General features: G+C 31.8%; 4 protein-coding genes across 7 annotated transcripts; 2 read left to right on the forward strand and 2 right to left on the reverse strand.

Annotated features, from left to right (window-relative positions):
* The first annotated feature begins 301 nt into the window (after window positions 1-301).
* LOC107362233 (uncharacterized protein CG5098) lies at window positions 302-1,556 on the forward strand. 2 transcript variants are annotated; one of them, XM_015929248.3, is made up of 4 exons: window positions 302-950; window positions 1,023-1,116; window positions 1,206-1,294; window positions 1,453-1,556. In XM_015929248.3, the coding sequence occupies exons 1-3, from the start codon at window positions 408-410 to the stop codon at window positions 1,286-1,288; spliced, it is 720 nt and encodes a 239-aa protein (XP_015784734.1). In that variant the 5' UTR covers window positions 302-407; the 3' UTR covers window positions 1,289-1,294; window positions 1,453-1,556. The 2 variants fall into 2 exon arrangements, with proteins under 2 accessions (XP_015784734.1, XP_015784733.1); XM_015929247.3 differs by having other exon boundaries at window positions 1,206-1,556.
* A 342-nt stretch (window positions 1,557-1,898) lies between these two features.
* On the forward strand, window positions 1,899-5,114 carry LOC107362578 (dnaJ homolog subfamily C member 5). 3 transcript variants are annotated; one of them, XM_025160863.2, is made up of 8 exons: window positions 1,899-2,011; window positions 2,104-2,128; window positions 2,271-2,371; window positions 2,562-2,643; window positions 2,856-3,148; window positions 3,324-3,375; window positions 3,718-3,756; window positions 3,951-5,114. In XM_025160863.2, the coding sequence occupies exons 3-8, from the start codon at window positions 2,343-2,345 to the stop codon at window positions 4,173-4,175; spliced, it is 720 nt and encodes a 239-aa protein (XP_025016631.1). In that variant the 5' UTR covers window positions 1,899-2,011; window positions 2,104-2,128; window positions 2,271-2,342; the 3' UTR covers window positions 4,176-5,114. The 3 variants fall into 3 exon arrangements, with proteins under 3 accessions (XP_025016631.1, XP_089122162.1, XP_025016632.1); XM_089266036.1 differs by lacking the exons at window positions 1,899-2,011; window positions 2,104-2,128 and having other exon boundaries at window positions 2,192-2,371; XM_025160864.2 differs by lacking the exons at window positions 1,899-2,011; window positions 2,104-2,128; window positions 3,718-3,756 and having other exon boundaries at window positions 2,192-2,371.
* A 178-nt stretch (window positions 5,115-5,292) lies between these two features.
* Window positions 5,293-10,930, reverse strand: LOC107362577 (ubiquitin C-terminal hydrolase 7). The gene is made up of 18 exons (XM_015929669.3): window positions 10,833-10,930; window positions 10,369-10,471; window positions 10,017-10,115; window positions 9,804-9,877; window positions 9,587-9,651; window positions 9,378-9,466; window positions 8,926-9,301; window positions 8,551-8,834; window positions 8,176-8,477; window positions 7,603-8,067; window positions 7,361-7,521; window positions 6,967-7,292; window positions 6,792-6,900; window positions 6,637-6,714; window positions 6,252-6,572; window positions 6,097-6,168; window positions 5,912-6,011; window positions 5,293-5,844 (listed from the first exon to the last, which is right to left on the reverse strand). The coding sequence occupies exons 1-18, from the start codon at window positions 10,900-10,902 to the stop codon at window positions 5,720-5,722; spliced, it is 3,219 nt and encodes a 1,072-aa protein (XP_015785155.1). The 5' UTR covers window positions 10,903-10,930; the 3' UTR covers window positions 5,293-5,719.
* A 1,371-nt stretch (window positions 10,931-12,301) lies between these two features.
* On the reverse strand, window positions 12,302-15,258 carry LOC107362630 (uncharacterized). The gene is made up of 12 exons (XM_015929732.3): window positions 15,009-15,258; window positions 14,806-14,889; window positions 14,662-14,735; window positions 14,480-14,544; window positions 14,319-14,407; window positions 14,166-14,215; window positions 13,984-14,089; window positions 13,822-13,926; window positions 13,462-13,535; window positions 13,064-13,128; window positions 12,917-13,008; window positions 12,302-12,851 (listed from the first exon to the last, which is right to left on the reverse strand). The coding sequence occupies exons 1-12, from the start codon at window positions 15,131-15,133 to the stop codon at window positions 12,761-12,763; spliced, it is 1,020 nt and encodes a 339-aa protein (XP_015785218.1). The 5' UTR covers window positions 15,134-15,258; the 3' UTR covers window positions 12,302-12,760.
* Window positions 15,259-15,313: the final 55 nt, after the last annotated feature.

Here is a 15,313-nt window from a genome sequence, read left to right on the forward strand (position 1 = left end):
ATTACCCGATTAACTTGGTTGTGATTTAGCTTCTCGTAATTGGAGTTCAAGAGAAGAATAAAGAAGAATTTTTATCAATTATTGAATGAACAGATAGTCTAAAAGTTACTTAATTGTGAATTAGAATCATCATCCAATTAAGCATTGGAAACTGGATAATTGAAGAGTAATACAAATGTAATGGATTTATGCTCTTTGCTGACTATCGAGAAAGAGAGAAAGAAAGAGAAAATCTTTTTCGATATAATCGAACAGAATATATCGATATATATCGCGTACTTAAATATCAAGAATATCATTAAGTGAATCGGATTTTTTTTCTCATCTTTATTGCAATCTCTTGATTATTATTAGGTTTATTATTTCAGTGTTATATCCAATCTTATACGTTCTTGTGTGATATAAACATGCCAAATGCACCAGTTAATAGTACAATGAGCGGTAACCAAACAAATAGGAAGAAAAAGTTGACCGGCCCATATGTTCATGTAGCGAAAGCTAAAGGAGGATCAAAATTAACTTATACAATTGTAAATGCAACCAAGAAACTCGACGATGACAAAGACGGCGCTAAAAGAGGGTCCAGTGCATGCAATCGTAATCTCTCTATTAGTGGTCAAAACCATTATGGAGTTGGAAATCATCTACCAAAAAATTCATTGAACATGTCTGCTACCAAAAAACATTCTGTATCAACGGATTCAGAGTCCATTCTTAAAGATTCGAGTTGGATTTGTATATTTTGTCAACAGAGACCTCATTATAAGGCGATGGGTGATCTTTTCGGTCCATATTATATTCCAGTGGAAAACAATAGTGCTGTAAATAATCAAGTAAACCAACGTGAAGTTTGGTTTCATGAAGATTGCTTAGTTTGGTCTAATGGTGTTTTTCTGGTTGGACATAGAATTAGGAATATTGAAGAAGTTATTAAAGATTGCTATGAAAACGTAAGATAATCCAAGCTTCATGCTAATTCTCGGTCAAATTACAAGTTTAATACCTTAAATAAACTTTTTCAGGTTTGTTGTGAGTGCAAATTAAAAGGAGCTTCTCTTGGCTGTCTCCATAAGGGCTGTTCACCAAGATATCATTTTCTGTGTGCGAAAGAGAAAGGTTTGTAAAATTGGCTAAATTTTTAAGTTAAACACTTAATCAATTAATGGTTAATTATATTGACAAATTCCATTTTTAATTAATTCTAGGTTGTGATATGAATGAAGAAAATTTCTCAATCCATTGTCCGAAACATCGTTCGTTTCCAAGTTCGTCCCTGAACGCAAGGTAGATGATGGTAATGATGAATTTTTACATTATTATATATTTTCTTGATTGATTTTATTCTAATTTCATCCATTTATCGCACTATGTTCTTTCAATGCCAATCGCATCTGTGATTATCCCAAAACTATTCAATCACCATACATTGTCATAAATTGTGAATTATAACAGTCTTTTTATCATCTATTGACTTTTCTGGAACCCGTACAAATTGTAATTGTGAAAATTAAGATGTACTTTCATCTTTTCATGATCATTAAAGATTTTTTCACTGATTTTGTTAAACTTCTTATCAATTCATAATTTACAATTTTTCAAGAAATAAACAGTTGTCAAGTTTGACGATTTTATAACAATTGTTCTGCTTAAGACTGAAATGTGAATTGAAATGCCAATAACTGACCAAGTGTTTATGTAATGACCTTAAATGATCTTGACCATGAAATATAGCACCTAAGTATTCGCGAAATTTGCATACAACTTTTTTGTAACTCTCTGGCTCATTCACAGGAAATAAGAGTTTAACGTCGGTAAAAATAGCTAAAATTCCCTGTATATGATAAGTTCATAGCATTTTTAAAAATAAATCTTTTGGCGCTTTAAGCTTGATACCGGTTGTAAGGTAGTGAAGTTAATGACTAACAAAATTGTCAATCTTCTATTAAATCTTAACTCTTTTTGTGGCGACTGCATGTTTTTGACGAATTAAAGTTATTTATTTCTATTAAAGGTACGTCGTTTAACTATTATAGCGCTAAATCGCGACAAATCATTGGACAAAATAATTACTATTCTCATATTTTTCTTCCCTTTTCTCCTTAGTAACCTTCCCTTTGTGTAATAAGTGGTAAGGAGAACATATAACTATCGATATTTTTATTGCTATCGTTCAACTCAACCATTGATGTAGAGTCTGAGCAGACCTCCACACCATATTTCATACTTCTCCAATTCTAGTGAATTTTATTTGATTTTTTTGTATCTTCTAGTATTTATTATTAATTGATTCCTTGTGTCCTAGTTGAGTTAATTATCAAATTCGTGTTACTCTATTCTACAATATGAATGATATATCACAAAGACGTCTCTCGTAAGTGCTTTTAAATCTATACCATGAACATTACAGTCTTCTTTACTTTAAAGTTTAAACCAAGCATACTCTTAACCTTTGAGTCCAGTTTCTGACATTACCGATGACAGTATTCATGCTTTTGAAAATCTGAATCGGTATTTTTTCTTTCAACCTTTTTAATTTTTAATCATCTTTTTACTCTTCTCAGGACCTCTGGAGATTCTTTATACATTGCCCTAGGTGTGCCTAAAACAGCAACACCAGAAGAAATAAAGAAAGCTTATAGAAAGGTAAGAACTATAATCATCATTAATAATTTATTTGGTAATCAATGCCCAGTTCTGTGGGTTTCATATTTGTGGACGACTTCTTTCAAAAATTCTTACTAATAACGTTTCTTTCTTTTGTTATTTTATTTTTGATCCACTCCAATATCATTATGGTGATCATCATGATTCCATTGTATGTTATATCATTGTCTTGCGTGCTATGATGGCCACAGTTGGCTTTGAAATACCATCCAGATAAGAATCCTGATAATCCAGAAGCTGCTGAGAAATTTAAAGATATTAACCATGCTCATCGAGTTTTAAGTGATCTAACTAAAAGAAATATTTACGATAATTATGGTTCTCTTGGACTCTATGTTGCACAACAAGTTGGAGAGGAATATGTACACACATATTATATGCTATCATCTGGGTGGTGTAAAGCTTTAATTGCAGTCACCAGTATTTTGACGTGCTGCTGCTGTTGCTGCTGTTGCTTCTGTTGCTTCAACTTTTGTTGTGGAAAGTACGTTGTTACCTTGTTACTTTTTAATCATTTAATGATCTCCAGTTCAAGACCCTCCATGCCTAATTTTATCATTGACCAACAAATCGATACTAACAAGGCTTCTTTTTCTCTATCCTCCGTTTTTCTCCCTTCATTTACCTACTTACCCTAAAATAAACAATTACCTTCACAGATATAAACCAAAACCACCTCCAGAAGATGCTGGTGATTATTCTAATCTTAAGGTAATTACAATATTTTTTATTTTATTTCAAATTAGTTCTATTAGAATTTAAGTAATTTGATCTTATCGTCCAAACGATTTCTATTTACATGAATGACATTCTAAGGTGAACCTAACCAACTTTTGATCTAATTAATATTGCAATGTTTTCTTATTTTTCTTTTCTTTTCAATTTTTTTTAAAAAAATTTACGTTATTGTTTCGCTATGATTGCATGGATTTAATTTGTAATACCCATTTCCACGCACGATTACCATGAATCCATTCTGACCAAAATTGAAACACCTTTAAAATTATTCATTGTTTTTTCCTACCCTATTTGGACTAACTTTTTGAAAATCAGGGGGATCAAGATGAAGTAAAACTAGAACACACTAAAAGAGTAAGTCTATCATAGTGTATCATGAATCATATTTTTCGCTTGATTTTTAATTCAATTGTATCTACTGACATCATATTGCATGTTCGATGTAGTTTGATGAGTTATTATTTGGTCGAAAAATCTAATCATCTTTGCCTAGCAAATTTCATCAGTAACTTATTATTGATATACATTTATAATTTCTAATTTTACAGGAGGAATTTGAAACTGATAGCGATGCTACCAAACCGGTGATTAACAAGCAACCAAGATCAGGAGCCGGTCAATCAACTGGACAACCATGGGATCCAGCTTCAGATCCATGGGGAGATTCCAGAAACAATCAAACACCCATAGCAATGCCTCCACCAGGCTCATCCGCTAATGAAAGAACAGGATTGAATACAGGTTACTCCAGTCAATATCAATCCTGGGATTGATCACATCATATTAACAATGGTTGATTCAGTTTTAAAGAATGAAGTAAATACTCTGTTGCTGTAGCTTTTTGCTTTTCTCTCTACCTTTTCACAACCTATTGATTCTTTTCGTCAGTACATTATCGTCTGTCTATTTTACCAATGATAATCTGCACTCGCATGTCTACAAGTCTGCTTGCCCAAGGATGGAGAGAAAGCTATCAAAAAATGACAACCAATTATAAACAGTAACTTTCTTATTATTGGACTTAAAGCAAAGACTGATTATCTTAAATTCTGAGTTATTTGTATTTCTCAGCATCTAAACTTTCCTCAACTCTTCCTTACGGAACAAGATCAGTATTGTAAGAAAAAGTCAAACTAACTACAATTACCCATACAAGTCACAAATATTTTGGAAATGGTTACTACTTATCGATTGAAAAGTATCTCTTTCCACTTAACTTTTTCCTTTATCAACTTTTTACTTAAAAGTTTGCGATATTATCATTACAAGAATCAAGAGCACCATCATCAAGGCAAATGATAACTCTGGTGGTAGTGGTGGTTACCCTTTTGCTTTTTGAACGTGAATAACACCATTTGTTTTCCTTCTTTATTCCTGGTCATTTAGAATGTCGATCTTGGAAATTATCATAAACTGTCACAAGAACTCATTTCCAAGATGACGATTAAGTAATTGTACAGTACAAATTATGGTAATTACAATCATAATATCAAAATAGATAGACACTGAGCAACCTTGCTGTATTTCATTTTTCGTTTAATGATCTAATTCCGTCTCCGGAATCCATGCAAATTATAATTGTGAAAACTAAGTATTTGCTTCCACTCTTTCATGATCATTAAGGATTTTTTCACTGAGTTTGTTGATGTCTTTTCATTTACAAATTATAATTTACAATGTTTTAAGAAATAAACTGTTAATAATTTTTATAACCATTGTAACTGATTTATTCATTTTTTTCTTGTTTCTAATTTGTGCAGATTATCTGCATGATTTGCTTAAACTGAATAATTTTCTGACAATTGATCTATTTACCACCTTAATGAGTGTCATTTTATTTAAATGCGGTTGTTTACTTCTACTGTCTTGTAACTAATGATGATCTCCAAATACGAGAAAAGTCGAAAGTTGATTAAATTTATTGAACATATTTTACTAGAAAACATTTTTTAATGATTACCCAATGAACTTGGTTGTGAGTGAGCTTCTCTTAATTTGAGTTAAAGAGAAGAAGAATAAAGAGAAAAGAGGAAAAAACACGGGAGAGAGAAGAGGAGAAAGGAAGATGAATTCTCGTAACGTGGATTTCGAGCAATTATTTTAGCTGAAATGAATTGAATTGGGATCGAAGTTAGCATTTATCACTTGGTTTATTTGGAGAAAGCCAGGATCCAGTTTATTTTTATAATTTATCCGATATAACGACTCGATTCAAAGATGTTATTTTTATATTTATAAATTTCAGACTTGACTTGACTTGACTTAAAAAACCAAGTGAATATAATTCTGTTTGACATTTGCCTGTTTGATTGACCTTTTAATTGTGAATTTTGATAGCCTTTTCCAAATAATTATATCTCGACCTTTTAGGGGCTTTATTGACATGATCAAGACCTAACCAAGGTTTAGTCCATTTGTCCGCTTGTCCAGTCTGGAGGGTATCTGAAAAGTAAAGGGTAAATTAACATAAATTTATCTATTAAAAGTTTTAGTAATATAAATATCTTACTCTGAATTGATTGAACTTGGAAATCATCTTTGCTAACAATATAATCATTATCTTCAGGTATATACTGAGGTTTGGAGCCTAGAATGATGGCAAATTTGAACTATAAGAAAGAGAAAGAGATTAATCAATTAGATTATTTCAATTGTAACTGTAATAACTTCTTTTTACAAATGATAAATACTTACTTTTTCGAATTCTTTGTCAGGAACATCTAACTTTTTCTGAATTCTTTCTTTCACAGCCGAGAAAGGTTCGCCCTGAAAATAAGATCAGATATTTGAGAGATTTAGCAAAAAAATATATCAATAGAAAGCAAAATTAAAGTCACTTGATAACTTACATTTCTCAGTTTAAGCAAAAATGGAGTGCCAAATGTGTGATAAACTTCCTTCTGAAAATGTGCCACAGGAATGAGAAAATCGCCACTTTCTTTAACCAGCTCATCCTTGGGTATCTCTTCAATTCTAAAAATTTTATTACCAACTGGATTTAAACATTCCAATTGTATGTCTTCGCCGTGAGTAGTTGTTATTCTGTTACTGGATACTTCTAATAATCGAAGTTGACCGCTACCATCTTCACTGGGCTCAATTTGTTTTCGTGCTTCACTCAGTAGTTCAGCAACAGTTCCATTTTTATTTGGATATAATAAAAGCTCTTTCTGTGAATTAAATAACGCATTTGATTAGAAAAATAAAGACAACAATGTCAAAGATGAAATTTACCTCTTCTTTAAGCTTGTTGTTGACCCATACACATTTAAATGGCTTTTTATTTTCCAACTCATTGACGCGAATAGTTAACTGTGAAAAAATATTTCATAGTTAGATTAAAATTATAATGAAAATTGGGAAAATTTCAAAGTTGAACTGATACTCACTAATTGATAATATAACTTTTTAGGCTGTCTTGGTTTATAGTTAGTTAAAATCTCCTGCAAGTTACCTTCATAATTACATTTCAATGGTCCACAATGACCATCTCGATAGCTGTAAAGATAATAAGTTATTTTAGTAGGGAAGTTACAAGGGAGTTAAATTTATCAATAAATTTACCTTTGAGGCCTGTAAAACTGTATTAAATATGGATCGCATCCTAATCTCTGGCCAAGCGCGGTGGCTATTTGATCATATTTCATTTTCAGAGATAACTCCAAAACAATACCCTGATCGTTTTGAAGCTGTTTATCACAGAAAATAACTTCAACTCTATTAAAGAGATCTTTAAAGTAGTCGGCAACAGTGGGCAGTTCACATTCAGGTCCTAATTTAAGATCTGACCGCTGAAAAACAATGATGTCTCCATCCATAAGTTCATCCAGCACTTTGTTAAGAGGTTGGTCTAAATCTTCAATTGGCTCAACCATATTAGGTTTAACTTCCTGAAAAAATAAGCCAGCAATGAAGTTTAATGAATTTATTATATTAAATTAAGCAAATAACAACGAACCTCATATAAATCGAGTGGAGTGTTAGGTGGAAAACCAGCTTTCTTATTCAAGAAAGGAATAATGTCTTTAGTCTTGGTAGTAGCAGGTAAATGGGCTAAACCACAGTAAGTTATAAATTTGTTCTTGGGATCGTACATTTTGAAGAAAAGAAGCACGTCACCTAAAAACAGAAAGATATGAGCAAATAAAAAAGAGTTTAGTGAGATAGGTAAAAAAATAAACACTGCAATAACCAACATACTTTCTTTGTCGATGCTTGGTAATGCTGCACTATCTGGATCAACCATTTCTAGAAAGACGTTCCATGGATTATTATTTTCTGCGATTTCGCAAATATGTTTGGTTGGATCAGCATCTATATCTAAATTAGTGGGACGTGAAGTTTCATTGGCTCTTTGAGTTATTGGCCATATTCTGATCCCAGCTTCAGGATATTTCATTTGCTCAGCGATTGTCGCTAAAGCTTCCTTAATAGTTGCTTGTTTTTTAATTTTAAATGTTTTGTAGAGAGATTTTTCAGGATCATATAGATCATTTCCTTTGTGTCCAATGAAGCTGTCTTCTGTGTATGCATTAATACTCATATAAAGGTGTGCTTCATTTCTTTCCTTTCTGCGTAAATTTTCTTGACGTTTCTCTTCTTGTAACCTTTCAATAAGCTGTTCAGGAATATCTTCCTCTGTAACAGGTTCCAAAACATCACTGTCTGTAAGGTGAAAAAAGATATTAATAGGAGATGATTAATAAGAAAACAAATCAATAAATCGCATAGAAAACATCAAATTTTCTAGTGAAGAAGAATAATCTAGCTCACCATCAGCAATGTAGACCAACATATAAGCGTTGGTACAATGTTTGACCGTCACATCATCCTCGTTGCCACCAAAATTGAGATCTATCGCTTCTTGTTTAGTACACCGGGAAACTACATCATCATCAAATTTACACCATTTACCATCGCCTTTAGGATTAATAAAAACAACATAATGACCTCCGTGATTATCACCAGAATGAACTAAAACAGCATGCAATGTGTAGTGAGCATGCTTAGGGGTTTGACTGTCCTCATCTTTTTGAAGATATTCGCTTAAGTCAATTTTCTCGTAAAATTCAAATCTGTGATGCAACAAAAAAAGATAGTAAATTATTAAATTAGATTGAAAATACCGATAGTATGAGAATAACCTACCTATCATTTATTTTAATATTAGTGTCTGTAACTGGATCATATTGAAAACGGAGAAGATGAAGATGAAGAACAGGAGGAAATGACGAAAATATAATGCCTTTTTCTGCCTCTTGGAGACCATATTCACCTGCGTCATACTTATTTTCGCCGTCCAGTAATTCGACAGAGATATAGTCTTTGAAGGATTCTTTGATATTTTTCTTTCCTTTGACATTCAATTGTATATCGTAAAAAGGTTCGACGCGGGAAGAAGAAAAATCTACATTCTTGCACCTAATAAAAGACTTCACGCAAAAAATAGTAAGAGTTAGTTCTTTGATGATAGATGAAATGATGTGATGTTAGATGGAAAAGAAAGCAAATGACGAGACTTACGATCATTTTGCCCTCAAATAGTTTAGGTATGGTTCCTTCAACACAAGTTCCTTTCATTTTGCTTTCCATATTATCTAGAAGAACTCTACACAATTCTTGAACATCGTGTTGCATAAATGAGTCTAGAGTTTCCCATCCGAATGATTTGGTTAGCTTTTTAGTGCCCACGGGTTTATCAGAAAATTGTAACTCATAAAAAACACGTTGTAATGCAAGGGCAACACTTTTAGAGGAATCATCACTTTCAGTTGGCATTTGGTAAACTGCTTTCCTAAGTTTATTTGTAAAAAAAAGGGTTTGAAGGAGCGAGTTCATATAGCAAGTTGCACCCTGATTTTTAAGTCCAACATATCCAGTGTGTTTTTTAGAGTCCCAACTAAAAAAGAAAGAGATGAAGAGTATGTTAATGATGCAAACTAGCAAAAAACCGATCATAGAGACAATAAACATACCTGACACCGTGAGGAGCATCGGCAGCAACCCAAACTTCCAAAATTATTGAATCTTCTTTGCAGTATCCTTTTTCTGGATCAAGAATATCCTTTGAACGGTTTAAAAGGCAAAAGGTGAAACATTAGAAATAGGTGTATAAATTTATCTTGCTACTCATGTGTGACAAAAAGTTGCAGTAAAGTTAATTAGAATCACAAATTATGCTTACATTCCAAGCAGCAAAATGACTAAAACCCCAATCGTTTTCCTTACTATAGAAAACATGCTGGATCTCTGTGAAAGGTAACAGAAAAGATATAAGAAAATTACAAATTATGGTTAAATAGGGATAATTCATGAATAGTCGTCGGACAGAATGATAAAGATGGAATTTGAAGGATTAAAAGATTAAAAAACGGAGAAATATGCAAAGAGGGATTCATTACTTCTTGTCAGGGGTTCCCCATCTTCGTTTTGATTTAATAATCGTAGCTCAGCTGTTGCATTACATGACCAAGTTCTGTTTGAGAAAATGATATGGAAACAGAATGGTTAGTGATTGTAAAGAGATAAAATATTGTACAAGAAAAAAATGGATGAAAGATAAAAGGAGAGTAAACAAAATGTCAGGTGAAGAAAGAAATAAACATGATAATTACGATGAATCTGAGTCTCCATTGCATTGTAAGAAAAATCCTAGACTCTTTGTTGGCTGACGATCTTGGGACTGATTAGTGCGAGGCATGGCCATGATTTTCCTTTAAAAAAGATAAAATATAGATTAAATAACAGAAGAAATAGGTGAAAGAATGAAAAAAAGATTGATTGGGACATTGCTGAGTTTAAATTAATAGCCAAGTCACAATACAGTTAGATTTACAGTAATGCCTTAAAAACTGAATAAGAAACGTTGTTTAAGGTCAAAATGTGTTAGACAACAAGTCAACGTAAAGGGTTTAGATAAAAGGATAACAATCAAAGGTGTAAAATGGTGAAATAAAAAACACTTACCATGGTAAATTACGGACATATGTAGGGGGGCTGAGCACAGTGTCTCGCATTTTACTGAAATTTTCAATTTTGTATCTGAAAGTAGCTTCAGAGCGAGCTTCATCTAAATCAGCCATGATAAATTAAATGAAAATAAGAAACAATTCCAATGAACAATTAACAATTGAAAAATAGTGTAAATCAACAAAGGCAAGAAATTAAATTAAACAAAACCGGTGCTAAATTGAAACAGAGAAGCTCAGCTCAGTTCTCACTCAACCAAGCTCACCCTCTTTCTTCCTCTCTTTCACCATCTATTTTTCTCTCTATCTTTCTCTGTCTCTCTTTCTGTCTCTCTTTTATCAGACTCACAAAGTACAGTCAAATTCAATATCAGACAAATAAACAGACGCAACTGATCCTCAATTAAAACACCTTATTTTGCTAATGGCACAATAAAAATACATAGACATTCAGTAGCTCACCTTCCTCCATCATTGGCTCGTAGTTAACTAATTGTGTTGACCGTGTTTTAAATACTTCACCAAATTTCATAATAACTCAACAACACAAGCAAATATTTTGAAGGTATGAAGTAAACCAGTTTAGATTATTTATTTATTTATTTAATGGCAGTAGATAGCGCTGTTCAATTGGGCGCGTTTTTCAAAATACAATCTTTTCTGCTTGACATTTCAATATAATATTATCGCTTATTAGTTATGCCATGGTTATGTTCATTATTATATTTGCTTTAAGATTTTAAATAAACTGGAAATCACATTTTTCGCTATTAAGCTTTGAATATATAAGTCAACAATAGCTTTTTTGGTCAATAATTCACCATAACACCCTTTGTTTTGTTTCTCGGGAACATGAATTGAACACTTATCTTGTTGAAAAGTGAAATTTTGTCCTGAAAATTTTCTAATCAGAAAAGAATCAACTTTTTCTTTGAATAATTTACAATAATCTTTGCTTTTCTGATGACCAGCCATTCGCTCTAACCGTCCAATAAATCCATCAAATAAAACGCATTCCCAGATCTTTCTGACGTCTCATGAATCATGGTTATCTTACTATTTCATAAAATGAAAACTTTTTTCATCAATAAAAACTGTCCTTGTCCAATCAAATCAAACTAACTCAAGATTTAAGGTATGACCGGTAAAAACCCAGAAACGTTTTTTAGAATTGAATTGCGTCAGTTAGACTAGACTTACAGGCACCATTTAACCGTTGAAATAAAGGTACACTTCTCAAGCACATCTTGTGGCAAAAAGAATTAATTTTGATAAAAAATCGCCAAGTTATGACCTTAAATGGACAAAGGCGTCAAAATCTGATTTTGCCTTTTCCCAAAAACCATAAATTTTTCAACTTTATACTAGGGCTTCGAAGAATCGAAAAATGGTGAAATTTGGTCTCAAAGTTATTGAAAAAGATGTAATTCTCTTAATATAACCCAACATAGATCAATTGAAAGGTCCAGGCCATCGGAAAAACTAAATTTCGTGGACATTTGATAAAAAAACGGGTTTTCAACTTTTTTAAAAAGACTTTTTAAAAAATGACTTCGATTTCGAATATTTCGAGCAATTGGCCTGAAATAAAAACATCAGCATCTCATAGACAGCAGTAAGTTGACCTTAAGACCTTTTTATCGCCAAAGGAGGAGGATACATAGTTTAGATTGTTCCTAAAAATTTTTCTTCATAGCTAGTTAAAAACATTATGAAAACCCCTAATAGAAGCGGTTCAATTGAATCTTTTTAATTTTAATGTAAATTTTGAATGCCCGTGTACTTGAATTATATCGCGTTTAAGATTATTTTATTTACAATGTTTATCGAAGTATGAAACCAGAGATCTCTATAATGACAATTCAAAACAATCTATTTACCTTCATAATCAACCAATTTATAATTTTTTAAATTTCACGTAAATCGAAAGCTTCTAAAGACAAATAATTTATTTGATAATAGTTCAGTAAATTGGTCACAATCAAATCAGTCTAAGTATTTAATGGGGCACTGAGGCCCATGAAAATACTGGTACAAAAAATTCGAGAATTGCAATTCAAATCTCAGGATTAGTTTAAGAAATTTTTTTTGGGTTTTTTAAATATAATGAGAATTGAAAAGTCAAGTTTCACGTCACATGTGAGAAATATTGAAATTGATTTAAAAAGGTGTTTGATTTACCTTCATTTCACATGATCAGATAGTTTTAAGTAATGATAATGATTTTTTTTTGGTTTTTTTGTTTTTTTTGTTTTGTTTTTAAATTAAATTGATTGCAAAGCAAAATTGGATTTTTTTTGTCTTTTGTCTTTTTTGTTTTTAAATGAAATGAATTTTAAAGATAAATTGATGAGCAGATCAGGTTAAGAATCAAATGAACTTTGTTCATATTAATGATCTTCTAATGTGTAAAGATGGACCAGCGCATCAGGAATAACGAAGTTGTTGATTGTGAGTGGCCTTTCGACAACAGGTTGTCTCCTACGGTTAAAAAGAAATAAAAATTAAAGTAAACAATAGATAGTAGAATAAATTTTGATACAGACTTTGGAATAATTGCGGGTTTCTCTGCCGACACTGATGCTTCTATCACCACAGAACCTTTGTTAACGTGTCCTAAATATTCGTTGGTCAATTCCTACAAGAAAAACAGATAATCAGTAAAAGATAAATCACTAAAGATATATACCAACCTCCATGCTTAATAAACTAGCAAATCCATAATCAGGCGCATCTTTATAATAGAAATGAGTAAATCCTGTTTCAAATAGAGACAAAGAAATAAAATTAAATTTTGCGAGTCTTTAGCATCGTGCCACAAAGAAAAACGACAAGAAAATACAGTCACTCATCCAAGATTATGAAAGCTAACTGGCCAAGATTACAAACAATATTGACTTGGACCTTAAATTAAGATTTCATCTTCTCCATGACCAATTGCTTTATGATATCTCTCAGAATCTTAAAGACTGTCTGTATTTCAAAATTGGAGTCGCTTCTCTATACGCAAGATACTGCAAACAATTTGATTTTCCGTGCTGTATTCAATTTATATAGTTGAATTGCAATAGAATCTTAAAATATACATTACTTTTACGGCGCGGAAGTCTTCCTGGGATATGATTCCAAATATCAATTACAACATTCGCATAGCAAGCCCAATTGCTGTGATTAAATACAAAACGTGAAATTGTTAAAGTTGCTTGAAAAGACACACTAAGGTAATTTAAACAGTAAATGCACTAACACTACAAATGTAAACTTGAATTTATTCAAGCCACCTAACCAATCAAATGTTTAAAATTGGAAACGTAATAGTAATTTCAAAGATCTTTCATATTCAAGAGTGAAATCAGGAGATAAAAGCGTTTCTAATTTCCCTCATTGATAGTAGAAATTCCAAGCAAGTCTTGAGCTTTTTTGTAAATGAATTATGAAACTAGATACTCACTCAGTCCCTTCAATTCCATAACAACGCAAAAATACTCCAAAATTTTTCGAAACATTCATTTCATTTGTCATTTTACTTTTTTCCTTAAGGACCGCCATTATCCTCCTGAAATTTTAAAAGATGATTAGTCTATTGTGATTAAATTGTGAAAAAATAACTCACCAAGGGATATTCCGAACATAAAATGTTGGACTGTATTCACGCTCTATTGTCATAACGTTATCAACTCTGAATCTGAAAAGAACTTGGCTTCGATCTGGTGTCAATCCTAAAAAGAAAAAATAAGATAACAGATTAAATTAATAGAATGAAATCTGAATGGAATCAAACTAAATTATACTTACGTTGACTGAATAAATCATAGTAGCCCGTCGAAAGCTCAGTACTATAGTAACTAGTTGAAATGATGGAAAATAAAAGCAGTGATTTCAGTTATATTTCAAATTGTTTTCACAAGAAAAATTGTCATATCACTCAAAAAGGGAAAAGCAATTTACCTGGGTGTTCTAGGTCTATGAATTATAATATCCGCTTCAAGCGTCATCTCATTTTCGACAATAAATTTCTTTACATTTTTAGCTGTTGCCTGAATGGACATAAATTTCATCAAAAATCACTTGTTATATTAGCCATAAATGTCAAATGAATCGAAACATACTTTCCAAGTAAAAAAATTGTCGAATCCATGAATACGTGAACCAGGTCTGAAGTAACAAAATTTGCCTGTTCAAAAATAAAATAAATCTATGAATAAATTTTGTTGAATAGTTGTGAAAGTGAAAAGAGGTCAAAAATAAACTTGAGAGTTTATGAAAGGATTGATTAAACAGCAGTCATTACTTTTCTTTAAATTATTGGCAGCATCTTTTCTGTGGACAAGGGTGAAATCGATATTGCTTTGGGCTATAGCTATTCTGTGTAAAATTAGAAAATAAAAATAGAAATTAATTAAATACAATAACAATGTCTTGATTCAGTACTTACTTATCATCTGAATCCTCATTGTAACCAACATAAAATCCTAAAATTTTTTTATCATCTTTGTCGGTGGTTTTAACTATAACACGGCTGTTATGAGAAGACAGAAGACAGTTAAAACTAGCTGTATTCACCTTAAGCAACGTATCAATACTAAATTGTTGCACTTAAAAATGTTCAGAATCAGATGTTTAATAAAAAATACTTACCAGGGCAAACCGTGTATAAACTCCACCGCAGTTGAGACTGTTCTCTTCAACGTTGAAACGTTTTGCATAATTAAACGAATTTTTCTTCTTGCAATCACTTCCTCAGATGAAGTTGGTGAAGCCATGATAATAAATGGACAGGTTAATAGTAGGGCCTAGAAAATAAATAAAGAGCGATAATTAGTAAAATAACAATAAGTAAAATAGGGACAAGTTGAAAGCACAGAGGTAAGATTTTGAGAAACCGTTGAGTAAGAGTGTGAAACTATCCATTGAGTAACTCTTTATATAACTGTGGTGCCATC

This window comes from Tetranychus urticae, chromosome 1, assembly GCF_039701765.1.
Source record: "Tetranychus urticae isolate SD_2017Ah chromosome 1, NJAU_TeUrti_SD_1.0, whole genome shotgun sequence".
Taxonomy (NCBI): Eukaryota; Metazoa; Arthropoda; class Arachnida; order Trombidiformes; family Tetranychidae; genus Tetranychus; species Tetranychus urticae.

What these genes read in the sequence shown, in the direction of transcription:
- LOC107362233 (XM_015929247.3), top strand. Translation starts at nt 408, where the DNA reads ATGCCAAATGCACCAGTTAATAGTACAATGAGCGGTAACCAAACAAAT. An exon ending in TTAAAGATTGCTATGAAAAC is followed by an intron (nt 951 to 1,022) that starts GTAAGATAATCC and finishes AAACTTTTTCAG; the next exon opens with GTTTGTTGTGAGTGCAAATT. An exon ending in TCTGTGTGCGAAAGAGAAAG is followed by an intron (nt 1,117 to 1,205) that starts GTTTGTAAAATT and finishes AATTAATTCTAG; the next exon opens with GTTGTGATATGAATGAAGAA.
- LOC107362578 (XM_025160863.2), top strand. Translation starts at nt 2,343, where the DNA reads ATGAATGATATATCACAAAGACGTCTCTC. An exon ending in ATATCACAAAGACGTCTCTC is followed by an intron (nt 2,372 to 2,561) that starts GTAAGTGCTTTT and finishes TACTCTTCTCAG; the next exon opens with GACCTCTGGAGATTCTTTAT. An exon ending in TAAAGAAAGCTTATAGAAAG is followed by an intron (nt 2,644 to 2,855) that starts GTAAGAACTATA and finishes TGATGGCCACAG; the next exon opens with TTGGCTTTGAAATACCATCC.
- LOC107362577 (XM_015929669.3), bottom strand. Translation starts at nt 10,902, where the DNA reads ATGAAATTTGGTGAAGTATTTAAAACACGGTCAACACAATTAGTTAAC. An exon ending in TATGTCCGTAATTTACCATG is followed by an intron (nt 10,116 to 10,368) that starts GTAAGTGTTTTT and finishes TCTTTTTTAAAG; the next exon opens with GAAAATCATGGCCATGCCTC. An exon ending in ACAACAAGCTTAAAGAAGAG is followed by an intron (nt 6,573 to 6,636) that starts GTAAATTTCATC and finishes TTTAATTCACAG; the next exon opens with AAAGAGCTTTTATTATATCC.
- LOC107362630 (XM_015929732.3), bottom strand. Translation starts at nt 15,133, where the DNA reads ATGGCTTCACCAACTTCATCTGAGGAAGTGATTGCAAGAAGAAAAATT. An exon ending in ACAATTTTTTTACTTGGAAA is followed by an intron (nt 14,408 to 14,479) that starts GTATGTTTCGAT and finishes ATGTCCATTCAG; the next exon opens with GCAACAGCTAAAAATGTAAA. An exon ending in CTAGTTTATTAAGCATGGAG is followed by an intron (nt 13,009 to 13,063) that starts GTTGGTATATAT and finishes TTTTTCTTGTAG; the next exon opens with GAATTGACCAACGAATATTT.